The sequence below is a fragment of the Ornithorhynchus anatinus genome, chromosome 20 (assembly GCF_004115215.2).
Source record: "Ornithorhynchus anatinus isolate Pmale09 chromosome 20, mOrnAna1.pri.v4, whole genome shotgun sequence".
NCBI classification, from domain to species: Eukaryota; Metazoa; Chordata; class Mammalia; order Monotremata; family Ornithorhynchidae; genus Ornithorhynchus; species Ornithorhynchus anatinus.
Window position 1 is genome coordinate 6,589,998 of NC_041747.1, and position 20,622 is coordinate 6,610,619.

General features: G+C 43.2%; 1 protein-coding gene across 2 annotated transcripts in view; it reads left to right on the forward strand.

The window, feature by feature from the left end:
* Window positions 1–4,543: 4,543 nt before the first annotated feature.
* The window catches only part of COG6 (component of oligomeric golgi complex 6), a 74,516-nt gene continuing 58,437 nt past the window's right edge, over window positions 4,544–20,622 (forward strand). Inside the window, exons 1-7 of one of the 2 annotated variants that reach the window (XM_039915014.1) lie at window positions 4,544–4,712; window positions 7,346–7,489; window positions 9,804–9,875; window positions 10,787–10,845; window positions 17,699–17,810; window positions 18,330–18,412; window positions 19,192–19,262. In XM_039915014.1, the coding sequence (XP_039770948.1) occupies window positions 4,572–4,712; window positions 7,346–7,489; window positions 9,804–9,875; window positions 10,787–10,845; window positions 17,699–17,810; window positions 18,330–18,412; window positions 19,192–19,262 (682 nt within the window). In that variant the 5' untranslated portion in view covers window positions 4,544–4,571. The remainder of the gene's footprint in view (window positions 4,713–7,345; window positions 7,490–9,803; window positions 9,876–10,786; window positions 10,846–17,698; window positions 17,811–18,329; window positions 18,413–19,191; window positions 19,263–20,622) is intronic. The other variant, XM_001512585.6, reaches the window with a different exon arrangement.

A 20,622-nucleotide genomic window follows, 5' to 3' on the forward strand; every position in this document is an offset into this window, starting at 1 on the left:
CCAGAAACAAATATTTATGGCTAATGCCTTTTAAAGGAATAGCTAAAATTCCCTTAAGCAAGAAGGGAATGGTAACGCCTAGAGGTATTTATATTGGCCTAAACAATGTGTTGAAACAAAATTCTTAGGCAATTCTCTCAAGGGGTGATTTTTTGTCATTTGGTGGGGGGGGGGCCGTCTTTTGCTATAAAAATGGATTTTTCCGCAGAGGATGGTGCTGGTAGAAAGGGAAAAATGTCCGACTGGGGACTGGCCAGCAGAGAATCAGTGTCCCTGGAATAATAATAATAATGTTGGTATTTGTGAAGCGCTTACTATGTGCCGAGCACTGTTCTAAGTGCTGGGGTAGACACAGGGGAATCAGGTTGTCCCACGTGGGGCTCACAGTCTTAATCCCCATTTTACAGATGAGATAACTGAGGCACCGAGAAGTGAAGTGACTTGCCCACAGTCACACAGCTGACGAGTGGCAGAGCTGGGATTCGAACCCATGACCTCTGACTCCCAAGCCTGGGCTCTTTCCACTGAGCCACGTTGCTTTTCAAGCGCTTAGTAGAAGAAGAGTGAGAGAAACAGTGTGGCTCAATGGAAAGAGCCCGGGCTTGGGAGTCAGAGGTCAGGGGTTCGGATCCCAGTTCTGCCACTTGTCAGCTGTGTGACTGTGGGCAAGTCACTTCACTTCTCTGGGCCTCAGTTCCCTCATCTGTAAAATGGGGATTAACTGTGAGCCTCACGTGGGACAACCTGATCACCCTGTATCTACCCCAGCGCTTAGAACAGTGCTCTGCACCTAATAAGCGCTTAACAAATACCAACATTATTATTATTATCCCAAAGGGGACTATTTGCCCTTAGGGTATACTGCCACCCAGTGGTGATGGTGAGGATCGCCTCATCCCGAAAATTCCTCCGCCGCTTCCCGTTGCTCACAGTCCCACAACTGCAGTGTATTAGACGTCACTCAAGTCTAATAATAATTATGGTATTTGTTAAGCGCTTACTATGTGCACAGCACTGTTCTAAACGCTGGGGGAGATACAGGGTCATCAGGTTGTCCCACGTGGGGCTGACATTTTTAATCCCCATTTTTAATTGATTAATTATGGCATTTGTTAAGCGCTTACTATGTGCAAAGCACGGTTCTAAGGGCTGGGGAGGATACAAGGTGATCAGATTGTCCCACGTGGGGCTCACAGTCTTCATCCCCATTTTCGCAGACGAGGTAACTGAGGTCCAGAGAAGTGAAGTAACTTGCCCGAGGTCACACAGCAGACAAGTGGCGGAGCCGGGATTAGAACCCACGACCTCTGACTCCCCAGCCCAGGCTCTTTCCACTAAGCCACGTGCTTATCCATCACTTGGTACCGTCACCTGCCGGAAGGCTCACGGGGAAAGGCAAAATGCCTGCTTTGGGTTCTGAGCGCATTGTATGGTGCCTTGCGTTCAGTTGGCGCTCAATAAGTACCATTAATTGGCCAAAAAAAGTATTCAGGTGACGTTTAAAATGAAAATGAGGGATTGCTCTGTCGCAAATGCATTCCCAGAATGCTGTTCCCAAATCTGCCATTAATATTAATAAGTGGTGCCAGGATTGAAGAGAAATTGCTCCACAACAGAGCTACATCCATGTAAGTCAAAAATTAATGGCCCATAAATCAGCAGTCGCGAATGAACTTGTTCTCACGATCTGAATCCTACCTTACAGGTATTCCAAGAATCTCCTAATGCCAGCATCAAAATCTGTCAGAATTCAATAACAAGAAATGCACTTTTCTTGTATTTGGCATAAAGCATTCATCATGAGCGGTTTTTCATATCCCACACTTGCATTTCTTTTTTAATTTAGCCAAGGATGGCACTAAAATCTCAACGGGAATCAATCCCTAAAAGTATAATCACGCTGCAGACGGCATCGACATTGGTCGAATCCCACCTTCTCCAACAAGCTTTCCGCTATTGACTGACCAGCATCTACCTTAGGCCCCGTCAACTCCAGCACTTAATAATAATAATTATGCCTTTATTAAGTGCTTACTACCTGCCAGGCACTGTGCTAAGTGCTGGGTAGATGCAATATATTCAGATAATAATAATAACGACGGTATTTGTGAAGCACTTACTATGTGCCAAGCACTGTTCGAAGCCCTGGGGTAGGTACAAGGTAATTAGGTTGTCCCACGTGGGGCTCACAGTCTTAATCCCCATTTTACAGATGAGGTAACTGAGGCACAGAGAAGTGAAGTGGATTGCTCAAAGTCAGCTAACACGTGGCAGAGCCGGGATTAGAACCCATGACCTCTGCCTCCCAAGCCCGGGCTCTTTCTACTAAGCCATGCTGCTTCTCAGACACAGATCGGACACAGTCTCTGTCCCACCTGGGGCTCACAGTCTGAGGAAGGAAAACAGGTATTGAATCACCATTTCACAGATTCATTTCACTAGTATTTACTGAGCGCTTACTGAGAGCAGAGCACTGTACTAAGTGCTTGGAAAGTACAATTCGGCAACAAATAGAGACAACCTACCCAACAACAGGCTCGCAGTCTAGAAAGGGGGAGCCGGAGCACAAAACAAAACAAGTAGACAGGCAACAATAGCATCAATATAAATCAATTCCTTATTCATTAATTTTCAATTAAAAGGCCTTGATGTACAAACTGAGGCACAGAGAGGTTAAGCAACTTGCCCAGGGGCACACAGAATTAGAGTGTAAGCTCGTGGTGGGCAGGGATCGTATCCCTTCACGATTTTGTGCTCTCTAAGTGCCTACTACAGCAGATCACACAAAGTGGGTGCTCATTTAATGCTCCTGCTGATATTCCTCCTCCTCCTATTGCTTTTTAATTATTCAGAAGACTTACTACTTAGACTGTGAGCTCCTTGCAGGACAGGGACTGGGTCCAACCTAATTAACGTGTACTTACCCCAGCGCTTAAAACAGTGTTTGAAGCACAATAAGTGCTTAAATCAGAGGACGTGGGTTCTAATTCCCGCTCCGCCATCGGTCTGCTGTGTGATCTTGGGCCAGTCACTTCACCTCTCTGTGCCTCCGTGACGTACTGTGAGCCCGTCGTCGGGCAGGGATTGTCTCTGTTGCCGAATTGTCCATTCTAAGCGCTTAGTCCAGTGCTCTGCACATAGTAAACGCTCAATAAATACTATTGAACAAACACCAGCATTATTATTTATTGTGATGATCTTGCCTTGTTTTTGTCCATCCGTCGCCCCTGACCAGACTGCAAGCCCGTCATTGGGCTGGGATGGTCGCTTTCTGTTGCCGAATGTGTCACTTGACTTCTCTGGGCCTCAGTTACCTCATCTGTAAAATGGGCATGAAGACTGTGAGCCCCATGTGGACAACCTAATTACCTTGTATCTCCCCAGCGCTTAGAACAGTGCTTGACACATAGTAAGCGCTTAACAAATACCAAAATTATTATTATTGTATTCCAAGCCCTAGAGAAGCAGTGTGGCTCAGTGGAAAGAGCCCGGGCTTGGGAGTCAGAGGTAATGGGTTCGAATTCTGACTCCGCCACTTGTCAGCTGGGTGTGGGCAAGTTGCTTCACTTCTCTGGGCCTCAGTTCCCTCATCTGTAAAACGGGGATGAAGACTGTGAGCCTCCCGTGGGACAAGCTGGTGAATCTAGAGAAGCAGCGTGGCTCAGTGGAAAGAGCCGGGCTTGGGAGTCAGAGGTCATGGGTTCGAATTCCGGCTCCGCCACTTGTCAACTGTGTGACTGTGGACAAGTCGCTTAACTTCTCTGTGCCTCAGCTACCTCATCTGTAAAATGGGGATTAAGACTGGGAGCCCCACGTGGGACCACCTGATTCCAGAACAGTGCTCTGCACATAGTAAGCGTTTAACAAATACCAACATTATGATTATTATTACCCCAGCGCTTAGGACAGTGCTCTGCACATAGTAAGCGCTTAACAAATACCAACATTATGATAACCCCAGCGCTTAGAACAGTGCTCTGCACATAGTAAGCGCTTAACAAATACTAACATTATGATAACCCCAGCGCTTAGAACAGTGCTCTGCACATAGTAAGCGCTTAACAAATACCAACATTACCCCAGCGCTTAGAACAGTGCTCTGCACATAGTAAGCGCTTAACAAATACTAACATTATGATAACCCCAGCGCTTAGAACAGTGCTCTGCACATAGTAAGCGCTTAACATATACCAACATTATTATGATTATTACCCCAGCGCTTAGGACAGTGCTCTGCACATAGTAGGCGCTTAACAAATACCAACATTACCTAGTAAGCACTCAAGAAACACTATTGAATGAATGAATGACGGTGGAGCCAGGACGGGCCCCGCGCATGCGCACAGAAGGCGGCGGTGAGGGGGGGCTGTGGGGTGAGGTGGGAGGGAGGGGGGGTCCCCGGGGGGGGCCCACTGCGCACGCGCGGGGAGGGGGTGTCCCCTGAGGGGCCACGGCGCACGCGTGCGAAGGGGGGGGGTCCCCTGAGGGGCCACGGCGCACGCGCACCCCGAGAGCGGCGCCTGCGCAGTGGCGGGGGGTGGGCCGGGCGGGAAGACGGCGCCGAGGCCGTCATGGCCGCCATGGCCGACGGCGGCGACGGGGCCCTGACGGGACCCCCCGGGAACGGCGCCGCCGGCCCCGCCGCGCACAGCAACAACCCCCTGTCCCGCAAGTTGCACAAGATCCTGGAGACGCGGCTCGACAACGACAAGGTAGCCGGGCTGGGGAGGCCGAGGTCACGGGTTCGAATCCCGCCTCTGTGGGACTGTGGGCAGCTCACCTTCTCTGGGCCTCATCTGTCAAATGGGGATGAAGACTGGGAGCCTCACGTGGGACAACCTCGTGACCCTGTGTCTCCCCCAGCGCTTAGAACCGTGCTCTGCACAGAGGAAGCGCTTAACGAATACCAACATTATCATTATTAGTCCAGGCCTCAGTGACCTCATCTGTAAAATGGGGATGAAGACTGGGAGCCTCACGTGGACGACCTGATTACCCTGAATTTACCCAGTGTTTAGAACAATGCTCTGCACATAGGAAGCGTTTAACAAATACCACCATTATCATTCTCTGTGCCTCAGTGACCTCATCTGTCAAATGGGGATTAAGACTGTGAGCCTCGTGGGATGACCCTGTCTCTCCCCCAGCGCTTAGAACAGTGCTCTGCACATAGTAAGCGCTTATCAAATAGCAACATCACTTATTATTACTCTGTCTCTCCCCAGCGCTTAAAACAGTGCTCTGCACATAGTAAGCGCTTAAATATCAACATCATCATTATTACTCTGTCTCTCCCCCAGCGCTTAGAACAGCGCTCTGCACATAGTAAGCGCTTAACAAATATCAACATTATTATTATTACTCTGTCTCTCCCCCAGTGCGTAGACCAGTGCTCTGCACATAGTAAGCGCTTAACAAATAGCAACATCATTATTATTATTACTCTGTCTCTCCCCCAGCGCTTAAAACAGTGCTCTGCACATGGTAAGCGCTTAACAAATAGCAACATCATTATTATTATTACTCTGTCTCCCCCCTAGCACTTAAAACAGTGCTCTGCACATAGTAAGTGCTTAACAAATACCAACATCATTATTATTATTACTCTGTCTCTCCCCCAGCGCTTAGAACAGCGCTCTGCACATAGTAAGTGCTTAACAAATACCAACATCATTATTATTATTACTCTGTCTCTCCCCTAGCGCTTAAAACAGTGCTCTGCACATAGTAAGTGCTTAACAAATACCAACATCATTATTATTATTACTTTGTCTCTCCCCCAGCGCTTAAAACAGTGCTCTGCACATAGTAAGCGCTTAAATATCAACATTATTATTATTATTACTCTGTCTCTCCCCCAGTGCTTAAAACAGTGCTCTGCACATAGTAAGGGCTTAACAAATAACATTATTATTATTACTTTGTCTCTCTCCCAGTGCTTAAAACAGTGCCGTGCACATAGGAAGCGCTTAACAAATACCAACATTATTATTATTATTCCACCCGCCACACTCCCCACCCAGCCCTGATCACAATCCAAATGTCGGTTCTGACTGTGTGCCAAGCATTGTTCTGGCTAATCAGGTGGTCCCACGTGGGGCTCCCAGACTCCACCCCCCTCCTTTTCCCCACGAGGGAAGGAAGTGCAGTGACTTATCCAAGGTCACATGGCAGACGAGTGGCAGAGTCAGGACTAGAACCCACAGCCTCGGGGGAGGCCGTGCTGCTTCTCTTCCCCTCCTGCCCAACTGCTAATATCCCTTGGGAGCCTGTCATTGTAACATTATTATAACAATCTTATTATTATATATTACTATGTAATATAAAATAATACAACAGTCATTAAATATAACAATATATAACCATCTAATTTGTTATAAGTCATTAAATATGATTATTATATAACAAGTAATATGATACAATAATGATATACAATACAATATTATTATAAATATAATATAGGCATTATATTACAGTGTAACAATATTATACAATAGCTATTATACTATATAATAGATAATATAAAAATCATGTTATATAGTATATGGTATAATATATATTAGTTATAAGAAACCATTAAATATTGTAACAATTATATTATCCTATATACTACATAATAATACCATATACTATATACTAAATAATATAACAATCATATCATATACTAAATAATATACCATATGACTGTTATAATATTAATTATTATACAGTATATAGTGTAATAATATAATTGTTACAATATTTAATGGTTTCTTATAACAAATATATATTGTTATATTTAATAAATTGTTATAACAACAATTATTATTATTATGCAGGGATGGTCCCTATCTGTTGCCAAATTTTCCATTCCAAGCGCTTAGTACAGTACTCTGCACATAGCGCTCAATAAATAAATACTATAAATAAATACTATTGAATTTAGGGGAGAAAAATGTGTCGAGTAGGTGTTTAAAGAAAAAACCAAAACGCTTTTTCCCCAAACTATATTTTATCAGAGTTAAGATTTAAAAATACGGAGCAGGAACATGTAAAAAATATGACTAAGGCTTAACAAGTATTTGCTTAGTTCTTTCAAACAAACTAATCACTCACTGGTTGTTGACTCTACCTTTCTCACTTCCCCCATGGTTTCAGTGTGCCAGGTGTGCTCTTAATAACTTTATCTTGTCCCATTAAATGCTAAACTTCTAAAGTTAAAGTTGAAGAGCCATGTTTGGGTCCCTGTCTTTAAATACCATGTTTAATGGGAGCATGCAGAGCTAGTCAGTATTGAAATTATACAGCATTAGTTGTCATTGTAGAATTGTAATTTTTAAAATACATATACATTTATATCATACAGGAGATGCTGGAAGCTCTCAAGGCCCTTTCAACCTTTTTTGTTGAGAATAGCTTGCGGACCAGAAGAAATTTACGTGGAGACATTGAACGCAGAAGTTTAGCCATCAATGAGGAATTTGTTAGCATTTTCAAGAAGGTGAAGGAGGTAAATGTTTGCAACTCATTTTAAAATATTGACTCTTTGGGCAGTAATTTAAATGATCTGTTTTAATCCATTTGATAACTTTGGGTATTTGAGAACCCCTATCCTTTCTGGTCTTAGGAAGATTGAACTCCAGGGATTTCTTTTGAGAATAATTCTTCTAGCGAGTAGTGCTTCTTTTCCCAATTGACTTTCAGCTGGGAAAGAAATTTAGTGGCATGCCCTGGTTTCAGATACCTGTCCTTGGGTGGCTGCTCTAAATCAGCCGAAGTAATAGTATTCGTGAAGCACTTACTGTGTCCAGAGCTCTACACTACACCCTGGGAAAAAGAATACACAGCTGAGAATTAGCTGTCCCTCGAGGGTCTCCAATCTCTAATCAGTCTAATTAGCTAGTGTTTGGTTACTTTTCTCAGTGTCTTGGCAAAGTTCATTTACCACCTTTAGATGAATCAGTCAGTGGTATTTATTGAACACTTAACTACTGTGTGCAGAGCACTATTAAGCTCTTGGGAAAGTCCAATACAACAGAGTTGGAAGATCCAATCCCTCCCACAAGGTACCTATGTAAAATAGATAATTTTTTTTACAGTTCCTTCCCCATTGAGCTCATCATTTTAATCCTAATATCTCTCTGGCCGTCAAGGCATTTAGAAAACAGTATGGCAGCGTGGAGAGAGCAAAGGAGGGGAAATGGAAGCGTAGGGAGGAAAACAGTATATAGGGGAATAGGGGCAGTTTTGGAGACAATTACAAGGTAGAGGCATGGGGGGGGGGCAATGGTAAATACCTGGTAATTGGGAAAAAGACAAGGCAAACAGCTTCAAAAAGAAATGAGAACAAAGCACCTGTGAGATTTTCCTAGGTCTCAGCTCTTGTCAATTACAGCAGTTCTGGGGTGTTGTGTTACCTCAGTAAGGGGGAGGAACCAAACTCCAGTTAAGTGGACAGCAGTGCTGTTAGTTCTCATCAGGAAATGATGCAATTCTTCACCACGCTTTAATAATGTTGGTATTTGTTAAGCGCTTACTATGTGCCGAGCACTGTTCTAAGCGCTGGGGTAGACATAGGGGAATCAGGTTGTCCCACGTGGGGCTCACAGTCTTAATCCCCATTTTACAGATGAGGGAACTGAAGCACGGAGAAGTTAAGTGACTTGCCCACAGTCACACAGCCGACAAGTGGCAGAGCTGGGATTTGAACTCATGAGCCCTGACTCCAAAGCCCGTGCTCTTTCCACTGAGCCACGCTGCTTCTCTGTGCTTTAGTAATAAACACAGTAGAAGAAGCAGCGGCTCATTGTCCTTATCTAACTTTGGCACCTCTGTGTGGAAAATATGTTCAGATATTTGAATTTGGGATTAACAAAACTGGTTACAAACTAGATATTTGAAGAATATATGATTGATGTGGCAGTCTGCATTCTCTTCATGATTGATTTCAGGTGCCAAAATATATTTTTAAATGGATATATGATATCCTGCTGTCTCCGTTAGAGTGTATATTATGAGTTGTGGCATGATCAATCACTTGCATTGTTTCCAAATTGCTGGCATTTGTGAAATCATTTGGAATACTGGACTACCATTTTCAGAGCTCCAGCTCAGAGAAGATGCAGAAGTCAGTTCTATTAGCTGGTTCTATTTTAATACAGAGTAACACTGAGATAGAGGGAAAATGTAGGTAATAACTAGGATTGCTGATTTCCCTTTGTCCGGACACTAGAGCAAAATAAGCATTTTGATTCTGGAGTGGTTCCTAGTACTTGTTTGTTTTCACTAGAAAACTGCTTTGAAAAGTTTCATTGCTCCGCTCTGTAGCCTGGGAGAAAGATCAGGTGCCTGGGAGTCAGAAGACCTAGATTCTAAGCCAGTCTACCACTTGGCCTGTTATGTGACTTCAGGCAAGTCACTTCTCTGTGTGTTAATAATGATGGTATTTAACTGCTTACTATGTGCCAAGCTAAAGTTTCTCTATCTGTAAAATGGGGCTTCAGTAACTGTTATCCCTCCCACTGAGACTTTGAGCCCCATTTGAGACAGGGACTGTGTCCAACATGATCATCTTGTATCTACCCCAATACTTAATTTAGGGCTTGCCCCATAAACACTCAACAAATGCCCTCATTGTTATATAAAACTCGAAGATGAAAATGATCTGATTAGCTATAGTATCTTTGCCCAAAACAGACAACTTACAGCTGAAGTTTTAGAAATATGTCTAAAAAAATGTCAAACATTGCTTAAAGGACGGGGAAAATAATTTCCTTGGCAGTATGAATGAGGTTTAAAAAACATCCCAACCTCTTCTGTTTCAGGAGCTCGAAAGCATAAATGAAGATGTGCAAGCTATGAACAACTGTTGCCAGGATATGACAAGTCGCTTGCAGGTATAGTGACAGCCTTTCTCTTTCCATTCACTGTCCCTGCCAGTTCTGAAAAAGTCCCAATTTCATCACTACCCCCAATAGGATGCACACACTCTTTTGTATTAATTCTCCCACACATCCCACACTCCTCCAGATATTCCTCCAAATGTCCAGTGTGGCTTCTGCCAGAGACAGAATTTGGGTTGGTTAGGTCCTTGATTTGACTCAGTCTGACATTTCTACTTTTCCTGCTTTTCCTTCTGCTCTCCATGGGTTAAGCAGCTCAAGAACTCTTGCAGAGTCTTGCAGCTGACTACATCTCCTTCTCTTTTGGAATATCCTGTGATAGCACCATGACCCTTATTTTACTTCTGCCTGCTCTATATAGTTACCCCAATTACTTCCTTGCCACAAAGGCAGATTAGCAGAAAATGCCAATCAGATGTTTCAGATTGGAATTCTTTACAAGATGAGAGAATCCTCCCAATCCCTCATGGATCTTCACAACCCTAATGCCCTCTCTTGGTCCTTGGGACCAGGTTAGAAATTGAAATAAGCTATAATGGGGCTACGGGCCAAATGCTGATATTCCCCAATTTGGGTGGTGACATAAATTTGTTTGATTAGCCTGCCTTTAACAAGACCCCCTGTGACATTTGTTTCAGTAGGGGGCCTATCAAAAAGTCATGAAATGTACAAAAAGATTAATTTTGTGTAGCCAGCCTTAAAAAATGGATGAAACTAAATCTTATGCAGGGTGATTTCTCTTTTTTTAAAAAAATGATTTTTATTGTGTGTTACCTTTCTTTAGATTTATTTTTAGTACACCAAATTATGCATTCAAAATAAAAGGGCAATTATATAAAGTATATTGAAGCTAAATGTACCGAGCTGCAGTTCATTGATACCGTGGTTTCTACATGCAATTGTAGGCAGCAAAGGAGCAAACTCAGGATTTGATAGTGAAAACTACAAAGCTTCAAAGTGAAAGGTATGTGTTTTCCCTCCTTGTTTGTCGGTGTCATCCTTGTTCACCCATATAAATATGTTCAGAACCAGTAGTGAAATATGTTACGTTGCTTATCACTTTGCTTTCTACCGGAAAGCTAATGGAAGATGAAAGATTACCACCCAAAATGTATTATGGAATGTAATATTTCATAGGTGCTTTCAAAATAATATGAAAAGGATGGTGATAGGAAAGCATAATGAGTCCATGACTGTGACAAAGTGATTTGAAAATCTACTGAAAATGTATTGGTTGTAAAAACGAAAGATAGTGACCCTCTTTTGGGGGACGCTAAATCCTAGAACCCTCAAACAGAGTTTGATTTAAATGCCTCGATTGCATTAGATAGGGCTCTTCGAAAGTCGCTGTGAGATTCATTGTAAAACATCTTGGAGAAATCCTGTCCTTTGCCTATCTCTTAAGTAAGGCATTTGCAACTTCAGGAGAAGCAGCACGGCGTAGTGGGTTGAGGACGGTCTTGGGAGTCAGAAGATCATGGGTTCTGGTCCTAGCTCCACCTCTTGTCTGCTGTGTGACCTTGGGCAAGTCACTTCACTTCTCTGTGCCTCAGAGAAGTGAAATTGGGGATTAAGACTGTGAGCCTCATGTGGGACAGGGACTGTGTCCAACTTGATTTCTTGTATCCACCCCAGTGCTTAGTACATTGCTTGGCACATAGTAAGTGCTTAACAAATACCATTATTATCATTACTACTGTTATTATTAAATGCCCTCAGGCTGACGGTGACACTTCATAAGGATTTAGCACCTGCCTGTAATGTGAACTGAGTACTTGGTGGCCAAAATCTCAGATACAAACAGCTCTGTGTGGATGGTGGTAATGCCTGAGAATGTTGGGAAAATACTAGCAAAAGTAAATATTGTTTGTTTATACAGTATTTTTCCCTCTAAAATTGAATCTGGCAAATGTGTGTTAGCAGTTTCATTTAGAATAGTGCTCAGTACGCACATGAGGTGCGTAATAAATGCAACTACTGCTTTCGAATGATCCGCCGTCATCGTCAAGCATTCATTAAATGGAGCTGTGGGAGTAGGCGGGGAGGAGAACCAGCAGCAGGCATTTCGGTAAACACCACTAATTGATCGATTGAAAGACAGTGGGGTAAAAGTGATAGGGTGCCCAGTCCACAGCAGCATCAAGACAAAAAAAATGAAACTGCAGCTGCTCTAGTCCCCGACTGGCTAATTCCACACCACTGTCACCACTCCTGCTCTCGATCCTTCTGCGCCGGGGACATCTCCGGGAGGGAGTGCCAATCCCTGGGAGTGTAAGAGCGGGCTAGAGATCTCCCGCTGTCTGCCATTCTGTCTCTGTTCCCCCCACACGCTCCTCCAGAGACCACCTCTTTACAATCTCACACCCACTCAAAACTTGGATCTCTTTGCTTCTTGGAGAGCCTCATATAGGTAGTGGGAGGAAGACACCGTGAGTAATTATTGTCCGTTACACTTTTTATTAGTAGAATCGCCATCTACAGCCAGAATTTGTGGAACACCCTCTGGGTGTTATAACTGTTGTAGGTCTTTTGGGACTTAAGTAGATTAAATTGACTCTGTTCCCTCCTTCCAAGGACCTTACATTCTTGTGGGAAGACAAAAGTTGTCATAATAATAATGGTATCTGTTAAGCACTCATTATGTGTCAGGGACTGTTCTAAGCACTGGGGTGGGTACCAAATTAGGTTGTATAGAGTCCCTGTCCCACAGGGGGCTCACCGTCTCAACCCCCATTTTACAGATGAGGGAACTGAGGCTCAGAGAAGTGAAGCGACTTGCCCAGGGTCACACAGCAGACAAGTGGAGCCGGGATTAGAACTCATGAATTTCTGACTCCCAGGCCTGTGCTCTATCCACTATACCATATTTCTTCTCTTATGTATGGAGCATATTAGTAATTAACTCATAAACAATTTATAGTGTCGCGTTTCTTAGAATAGGTTAATCTTTACTTTTAGCAGTTTACTGAAGTCTCTATTGAGACCTTTTAGAAATAAACTGGAAAGGATTCATTTAATAATTAAAAACCTTCCTTGACCATACAGTCTGTCCAGGCTCTCCTCGTGTGGCCTAATGGAAAGAACAGGGGCTTTGGAGTCAGGGGACCTGGGTTCTACTTACCCCCACTGCGACTTGCCTATTGTACGGCCTTGGCTTGCAAATGAATGTGGGACATGGACTGTGGGATCTGTTTACTACAGTGCCTCGCACATAGTAAGCGCTTAACAAATACCATAAAAAAGGCCATACAGAGAGCCTGTAAAATTGTAGCTTCTGGGTGCTATCAGCAGCATGAACATTATTTTGTTTAACTTGCTCTGAATTGAATCAAAACCTAAACACTGCATTTTACTAGTGAATATTGAGGACATCACACTATAATTCAGGGCATTCTGTAAATCCAGATAGCATTAGAACCTATTTTTTTCATAGCTAAACATACATTAATGATTTATTATCAGTGAAGTGTATGGTCACCTCTCCTGATCAATTTTAAAGATAGGGTAGATGATCTATTATGGGTGGCTTGAAATCAATTCAGAGGGCAGGTGCCGAATAGATTAGAAAAATGTTTTGAAGTCTCTGAGGATTCTCTGATTCTTTAATTTCATTATAAATATTCTACCAAAAGTAATATATTAAATCAATTCCTTTTAGAACCAGGACACTCTTATTAACACTGATCTGATTGTAAAAATAGTGAATCAATGGCAGGGAGACCAGGGTCGATATTTCCATCATTTCACATTTTTCCTACCAGTTTCCATTTAGGTTCCTGCAGAGGTAATATCATTTGCCAATTTGTATAGCTCGTTGTGGGCAGGGAATGAGTCTATTTTTACATTGCACTCTCCCAAGTGCTTAGTACAGCGGTGTCCCCACAGTAAGCACTCAATAAATACGATGGAATTAATGAATTAAAACAAAGACTGTTGTTCCTTATAGGTCATAAAGTTGTGAATAGCCTCCTTTTCCTTTAGTTCCTGTTAACTTGGATTCTTTGGTGCCTCAGTACAGTGCTTAGTACAATGTTCTGCACGCCCTAAGTATTCATCGATGATCAGAAACTCTTGCACCTGTGTCAGGGGTTTCTCCCTGACAGCATCATCTTGTCCAAGTGCTGGGGAGAAAGCCAACCTGGTGAAGCCTAGGGGTTGGAGCAGGAGAGGGCTCTGGGTTGAAGGGGTAAGGCCCAGCCAAATCAACACAGCTGTTGAGTGCTTCCAGGTTGGTAGAGAATGAGGTAGAGGCTAACAGTTTTACCAACCCTCTTAATAATAATAGTAATAATTATGGTCTTTATTAAGCACGTTCTATGTGCCAGGACTGTACTAAGCACTGGGGTAGATACAAGGTAATTGATGCAGTCCCTGTCCTACAGGGATCTCTCATTCTTAATCCAAATTTCACAGATAAAGTAATGGGGGCTCAGAGAAGTGAGGTGACTTGCCTGAGGTCACCCAGCGGAGAAGTGGCGGAGCTGGGATTAGAAGTCCGGCCCTTCTGTCTCCCGGGCCGTTGCTCTTTCCACTAGGCCAGGCTGCTTCCTTCTCGCCTGTCCCACTCAGGCTGGCTCTCTGGGCATACCACCCTGCTCTGACTCCTGCCACTGCTAACACTGTGCCTCCTCTTTTATTTTTATTTTTCCTTTTAATGGTATTTTTTTAAGCACTTACTATATGCCAGGCGCTGTACTAAGTGCCGGGTTAGATACAAGCTAATCAGGTTGAACGCAGTCCCCGTCCCACAAGGGGTTCCCGGTCTTATTCCCCATTTTCCAGATGAGGCAACTGAAGTGGAGAAGTTGTGAAGTGCCCAAGGTCACCCAGCAGACAAGTGACAGCGTGAGATTAGAACCCATGTCCTTCTGACTCCCAGGCTCGTGCTCTATCCAATAGGCCACACTGCTTCGCCATTTTTTCTTCCTAGTGCCTCTTCCTTCCTGCCATTCCTCACATCCTTGTCATTCCCCGACTTCTAAAGGGCCATTTTCTAAGAGCTGTGGTAGGAAAAGATCTGTTGATTAGGACAGAGGCTTCTTGCATTAAACTCTGCAAAAGGGAATAGGATTTTACGGTAATTCTAAATTGAAGCTATGAACGTGACTACAGTGCTTTGGAGAAATCAGGACTTAGGAGAACAAGAATTTTAATAACCATTAACAGTGCAGCATTTTACTCTAATATGATGCTTTAGGTTCATCAACCTGTTGTGTTTCATCCCTACTGTACCTTTATATTTAGGAAGGGCTGGTGAAAACATGAGTTAGGAAAGGGTTTTGTTCCTAGTCACGAGATTGATGTACTAGAGGCCGATGGTTTTAAAAGAAGATAGAAACTTATCCTTTTGCAGTTGTACTAGGGTGTTTTTTTCTCTTAATTTAGTAAATCTTCTATTTTTGTTTTCCGTATATTCTTTCTATGCTATTTCAAAACCCTATTGCAAAGAGACATGAAAACACTCACTATTCAAATATATTGAAAAATCTTTTACTCCTGTATTGATATCTACTGCATTAGAGTTGAATTCTTGGTTACGTTCTCTTTCCGAAAGTTTGTCACAGCATTTTTTAATAGAAACTTCCAGTGCCTTAAAATGTGATCAAACTTTGGTGCACTAAGTTCAGACGAGTTTCTCAGATGGAAGAACCATAGCTGGATTTCATATGGACGCAACTATTTCAGGTGACATAAAGAAAGTGGAGGTAGAATTGGGTTCCTTTGGGAAAGGTAGTAATCTTCCTTCCCTTCCTCCTTTCTCTGAAGGGTCTCAGTGATGCTTCTTGAAACCAGTTCACATTTGTGTTTGTTTAAGATCAAAGTGCCTAAAGAGCATGCAATTCCCAGCAGTTGGAGTTATCTCCCTGAAGAATCCTGTATCCTTGGAAACCAAACTTGGGAATTATTCTTTGCTCTCCTCAGGGATTACATGTTCCTCTGCTATGTTTGGTTTTTGTCATGGAGCTGTTTGGTCCCTAGCTCTTTTTACCCCTCCCTCTTCCCCCAAACTGTTTATCCTAGGCTGCAGTTTTAGAGTAATTAAAAGAGGCTCCATTTATTACGGAAAATAGGACTTTAAATTCTGTCAGTTAAGAAGAAACCAATTTTGAGAATGACCCTGGGCTACTGCAAGAGCTTTTTCCACTCAGTATCTCTACGTACAAGGGTGGATGTAAGATGTTTTGACTTGCTGTGGTGCCATCAGAAGCCTAGAATTAGCATACTCTGTTTTAAGAGTTTAGCTCAGGAAATCTGTTCAGTGTACCAACAGCGTGAATCCCTCCTGAGCATTATTAAGATGAGCTTCATGGCACATGCCATGTCTGCCTCTGCAGTACATTGACAATCTGGGAACAGTAAGACACATTTCCACTTTTTTCTGCATTGCTTTTCATCTTATCCCTTGCTCCTCGGGGGGAAGCGTTGTACACATTTCCCCCAAGTTCAGTGGGGGTATAAGATTGGTCGCATGTCAGTCTCTTAAATAGTTTTTACTAGGCGCCGAAGCCATCCCTTTAGCATTGAGGCGATGCTATAAAATGGAACGGCCTGGGTGGACTGAGGGAAATGGCCAACCTGAAGGGGACCAGTGGGATATTTTCCTCTTCGAGTTAAGTGTTCATTGCTTTACCCTGAACGGGAAACCAGGTTAAGACTTATAAAGAGCGATAGAGGAGATACTGAGCCTTACAGATATTCCTTCTGAGAGCTCGTTGTGGGCAGCAGAGTGTCTGCTGCTATATGGTACTCTCCCAAGCACTTAGTACAATGCTTTGCACAGAGTAAGCGTGCCATAAATTCGAATGAATGAATGAAAACAGCAATTCGGCCTGCGTAGATTACCTTTGGCAGGCGTTTAGTGTCAGAAGTAGAGCGGTGCTGCCCTCTGCTGCATAGATGTTGGCAAAGCCAACACTAACGGAAGCCCAGAAAATCTCAAATATCATCTGTGCGTGATAATGGTGGTATTTGTTAAGCGCTTACTATGTGCAACGCACTGTGCTGAGCGCTGGGGGGATACAAGGTGATCAGGTTGTCCAACGCGGGGCTCCCAGTCTTCATCCCCATTTTACAGGGAAGTGAAGTAACTTGCCCAAAGTCACCCAGCTGGCCAGCGGCAGAGCCAGGATTCGAACCCATGACCTCCGACTCCCAAGCCCGGGCTCTTTCCACTGAGCCACGCTGCACATAAACGGTTAACGCACTAGGACTCTAAATTCAGATTGCCAACCGAGGCTGATCGCAGAATGGTTCTGCGAATATTGCCCACTCTCAGACTGTTGTTGGAACGGTATACATGTAAGTACACGAATGAAGAAAATGACCTGAGACATTTTTCCATCACAGTTATTTATCCTTTTTAAAGAGGGAGAAGAAGAAAGAATGGTCTAATGCTTTTCAGATGGACCCAGAGTCCTATTTTTAACCTAATGTTATACCTGCTTTCCAGAAAAGTAAATGAATTAATGGACTTGATTATTCAGGTCTGGCGTACTTCAGGTGAAAGCCCCAAGGACTGATGTAACATCAGCGAGGAAATGAGCTGAAAGCATGAAATGGCCTTGTGATTGCCCAGGGGAACAATTATAGCTGAAACCCTTCAAGTACAGGTGCCTATAATGCTCCAGTACTTTAAAAGCTCATTTCAACTTTAAGTGATGTACCCTGCCTGATTTGTATTGTGTAAAGTAGGTGAGATAGCAGTGCAGTTGCCAGTAGTAATGCCATTTGGGGATGGGATGTTCAGAAGTCAGTGTATCACAAAGCCATTAAGAAGTGATGTAAATAATGAACATGTTTGTCTTTTTTTTTCCCAGCCAAATATTGGAAATAAGAGCCCAAATTGCCGACGCGTTTTTATCTAAATTCCAATTGACTTCCGATGAGATGAGTCTTCTCCGTGGCACGAGAGACGGACCAATTACAGAGGTAATTTAAATTGGTTTCTTCACCCAAGGGTTTTAAAGCAGGGGGCCACAGATAATGGAAATGTGTTTTCAGATGGAGCTGATATTTTCTTTTACTGAAAATATTAGGCAAACTATGGAATCACAAGCTTTAATTTTAAATGAAATTGAATGAGAATATATGGCTAAGAACACTTTTCAAAGTGTCTGGTGAGGCGGAATGTAAGGGTGACCATATGAGGTGAGATTCTCCCCCATCCAGTCCAGACTTTCATTCATTCAATTGTATTTATTGAGCCCTTACCGTGTGCAAAGCACTGTACTAAGCGCTTGAAGGGTATTCCCTGCCCACAGTGAGCTCACAGTCTAGAGGGGACTTCTGGGTTTGCCAGTGGTGTCAGAGAACACCTGGAAAAACAGTGTTATGGTTGCCTCTCTGACATAGATGGTGTCTCAGGAAGTGGTTTAATTTGAATAATGTAAATTATATTGTGCCCTTAAATAGTCTGTCTTATAATTAATCTTGATCTTCATTTTTGAGGACTTTTTCAAAGCCTTAGGAAGAGTAAAACAGATTCATAATGATGTCAAGATTCTTCTGCGAACAAACCAACAAACAGCAGGGTAAGTAACCTGATTGACCAGGCGTGTGTTGTTGGGCAGCCAGGTAGTTATAAACTGTGTCTACATAACCCCGGGTATTTTCAAGTGTTCTTATTGACATTCTCCCATAACACTTTAAACAAACATGTGGCACCTGATAATTTCGGCACCCTTAATTCTGCCACACCCTGTAATTTTTGTTATGCATTTTGGCTTGACTGTTGGGGTGGAATTAGGACAAGCATGTTAGGTAGCATACGCCTCCTTGGCCATCGCAAGATTTGGGTGAAGCGACTCCCCCGAACCTCGGTGGTGTCAGACCAAAGCGGAACCACGAGGTGAATTTGCCTTTAGCTGGGTGTGTTAGGATCCTTCTTTAAATGAAAGAAAACCGGCACCAAGAATCAAGTGACATGACCAGAGTAATCCAGCACACCAGTGATAGAGTGGCAGAAAACAGTTGTTGGGGATGATCAGTCATTGGTATTGGAGTGCCTCTTGTGTGGAGAGCCATATACCAAGCACTTAAGTGAGGGTAGTGGACACAATCCCTGACCTCAAGGAGTTTAGTCAGGGGCTTAACAATCTAGTGAGACTGTTTTATTTAATACATAGACTAGCAATAAAAGAACAGCATTAAAAGTTGCATTGTAAAGCTGGAAAATAAGCCTATTGAACCCAAATCCCATTTAGAGTCAGTTAAATTTTGGTAGAGCCCTATTTTCAAATTCAGATGGTATAGTAGGTTATTGGATGACAGTTTTTAAAGCAACTCTAATGAAAGCTTTTAATTTTTTTAGCTTAGAAATTATGGAACAGATGGCCTTGCTGCAGGAGACTTCCTATGAGCGACTCTACCGATGGGCTCAAAGTACGTCACACATCTTCCATGTGATCTCTGTTTATGGGTGCTGGAGCGGTTTACTTTGGACTCGCATTACAGTGAAGGAATTTAAGCTAAACCAGTAGAAGCCCATGAACAGCTTTTCCAGTTCGGGGATTAGCTGTGGCTCTGGAGGTGTAGAGTGAATGAAAACCAAGGAGGCTGTCTGAAAACGCAATATTCAGAGGCTGTCCCTTGCCTTTTAAGGGTGAAACATGCTGCCATTCAAACAGATGACCCTTTTGGAAGCTCAGATTTAAGGACTAAAGATCTGGATCACTTGAATGACTGTGTGAGCCCACAGTCCTGAACTCAGCCCAGTCTTTTTTATATAAATGCAATTATTCCTTAAATCTAGACTCCTAGGGCTTGAAGGGAACTCGAGAAACCATTTAGTTCCATCCCTCCCACCCCGAAGAGAAACTGTTCTTTTTGTAGAAACTTCCAAAGGAAGAGATTCCCCAATCTCCCTCGGGAACCCATTCCAGGATCTGGCCCTCTTCTGAGATGGAAATGTTTTCCTGTGTCTAGGCTAAAACCTCTGATTAAAGCCCCGTCATTTCCTCGAAGACAAAGTTGCTTTCCAGGCCAACCAATCCCAGGACTTCTCAGGGATTACTTTTCTAGAATCATCTTTCCGGCCATCCTTTGAGACGTCTCCAAGTTCCCTTCCTTCTATGAAGTTATGGAGCCCCAAACTGGACATAGTATTCTACTCAGGGTCCGACTGGTGCTAAAGACAACAGAGCAATTATTCCTTCCTGTTCTATTCCTATTAGGCAGTTAGGCGGCCAGTATTTTTTTTAGTAGCCAATTACAGAAAAACAATTTTGTAGACAGGAATTCACCTTGGGAAACTGAGAAGCAAAGCATGTCACGTCTTTTAAGTTGCATAAAGAATATTTTATAGGTGAAAAGAGGCATTTTATCCCTCCTCGAGCAAGTTTTAGAAAGAGTATTTCAGTAAACCGTGCTTCACCACTATTCCTGAGCAAGATTTCCCAAATACTCCCTTCCCTCTTCACTCATACGACCATAAATACAGAGTTTTTTAATGTTTTAATTGTCTTGTTGACAGTTTCCCTCATTTCTTCCAGCCTCTCTCCACTTCAAACTACACCACCTGCAGCAGCAAGTCAGTTTTGACAGTGGGTCGCACAATTAGCATCCAGGGGCAGGTTAGGGTTGGGTGTGGGTAGGGTTGGGGAAGGCTTAAGGCTGAGACCATCCTGAGGCCACTCTTCCCCGTCTCTCACCTTCATCTTCCCCTCCAGCCCCGGCTAGACTACTCTTCTCCAAGGGGAGGATGGCTGGGAGGGCCGAATGTGCAGGCCGGCGGCTTCCGACG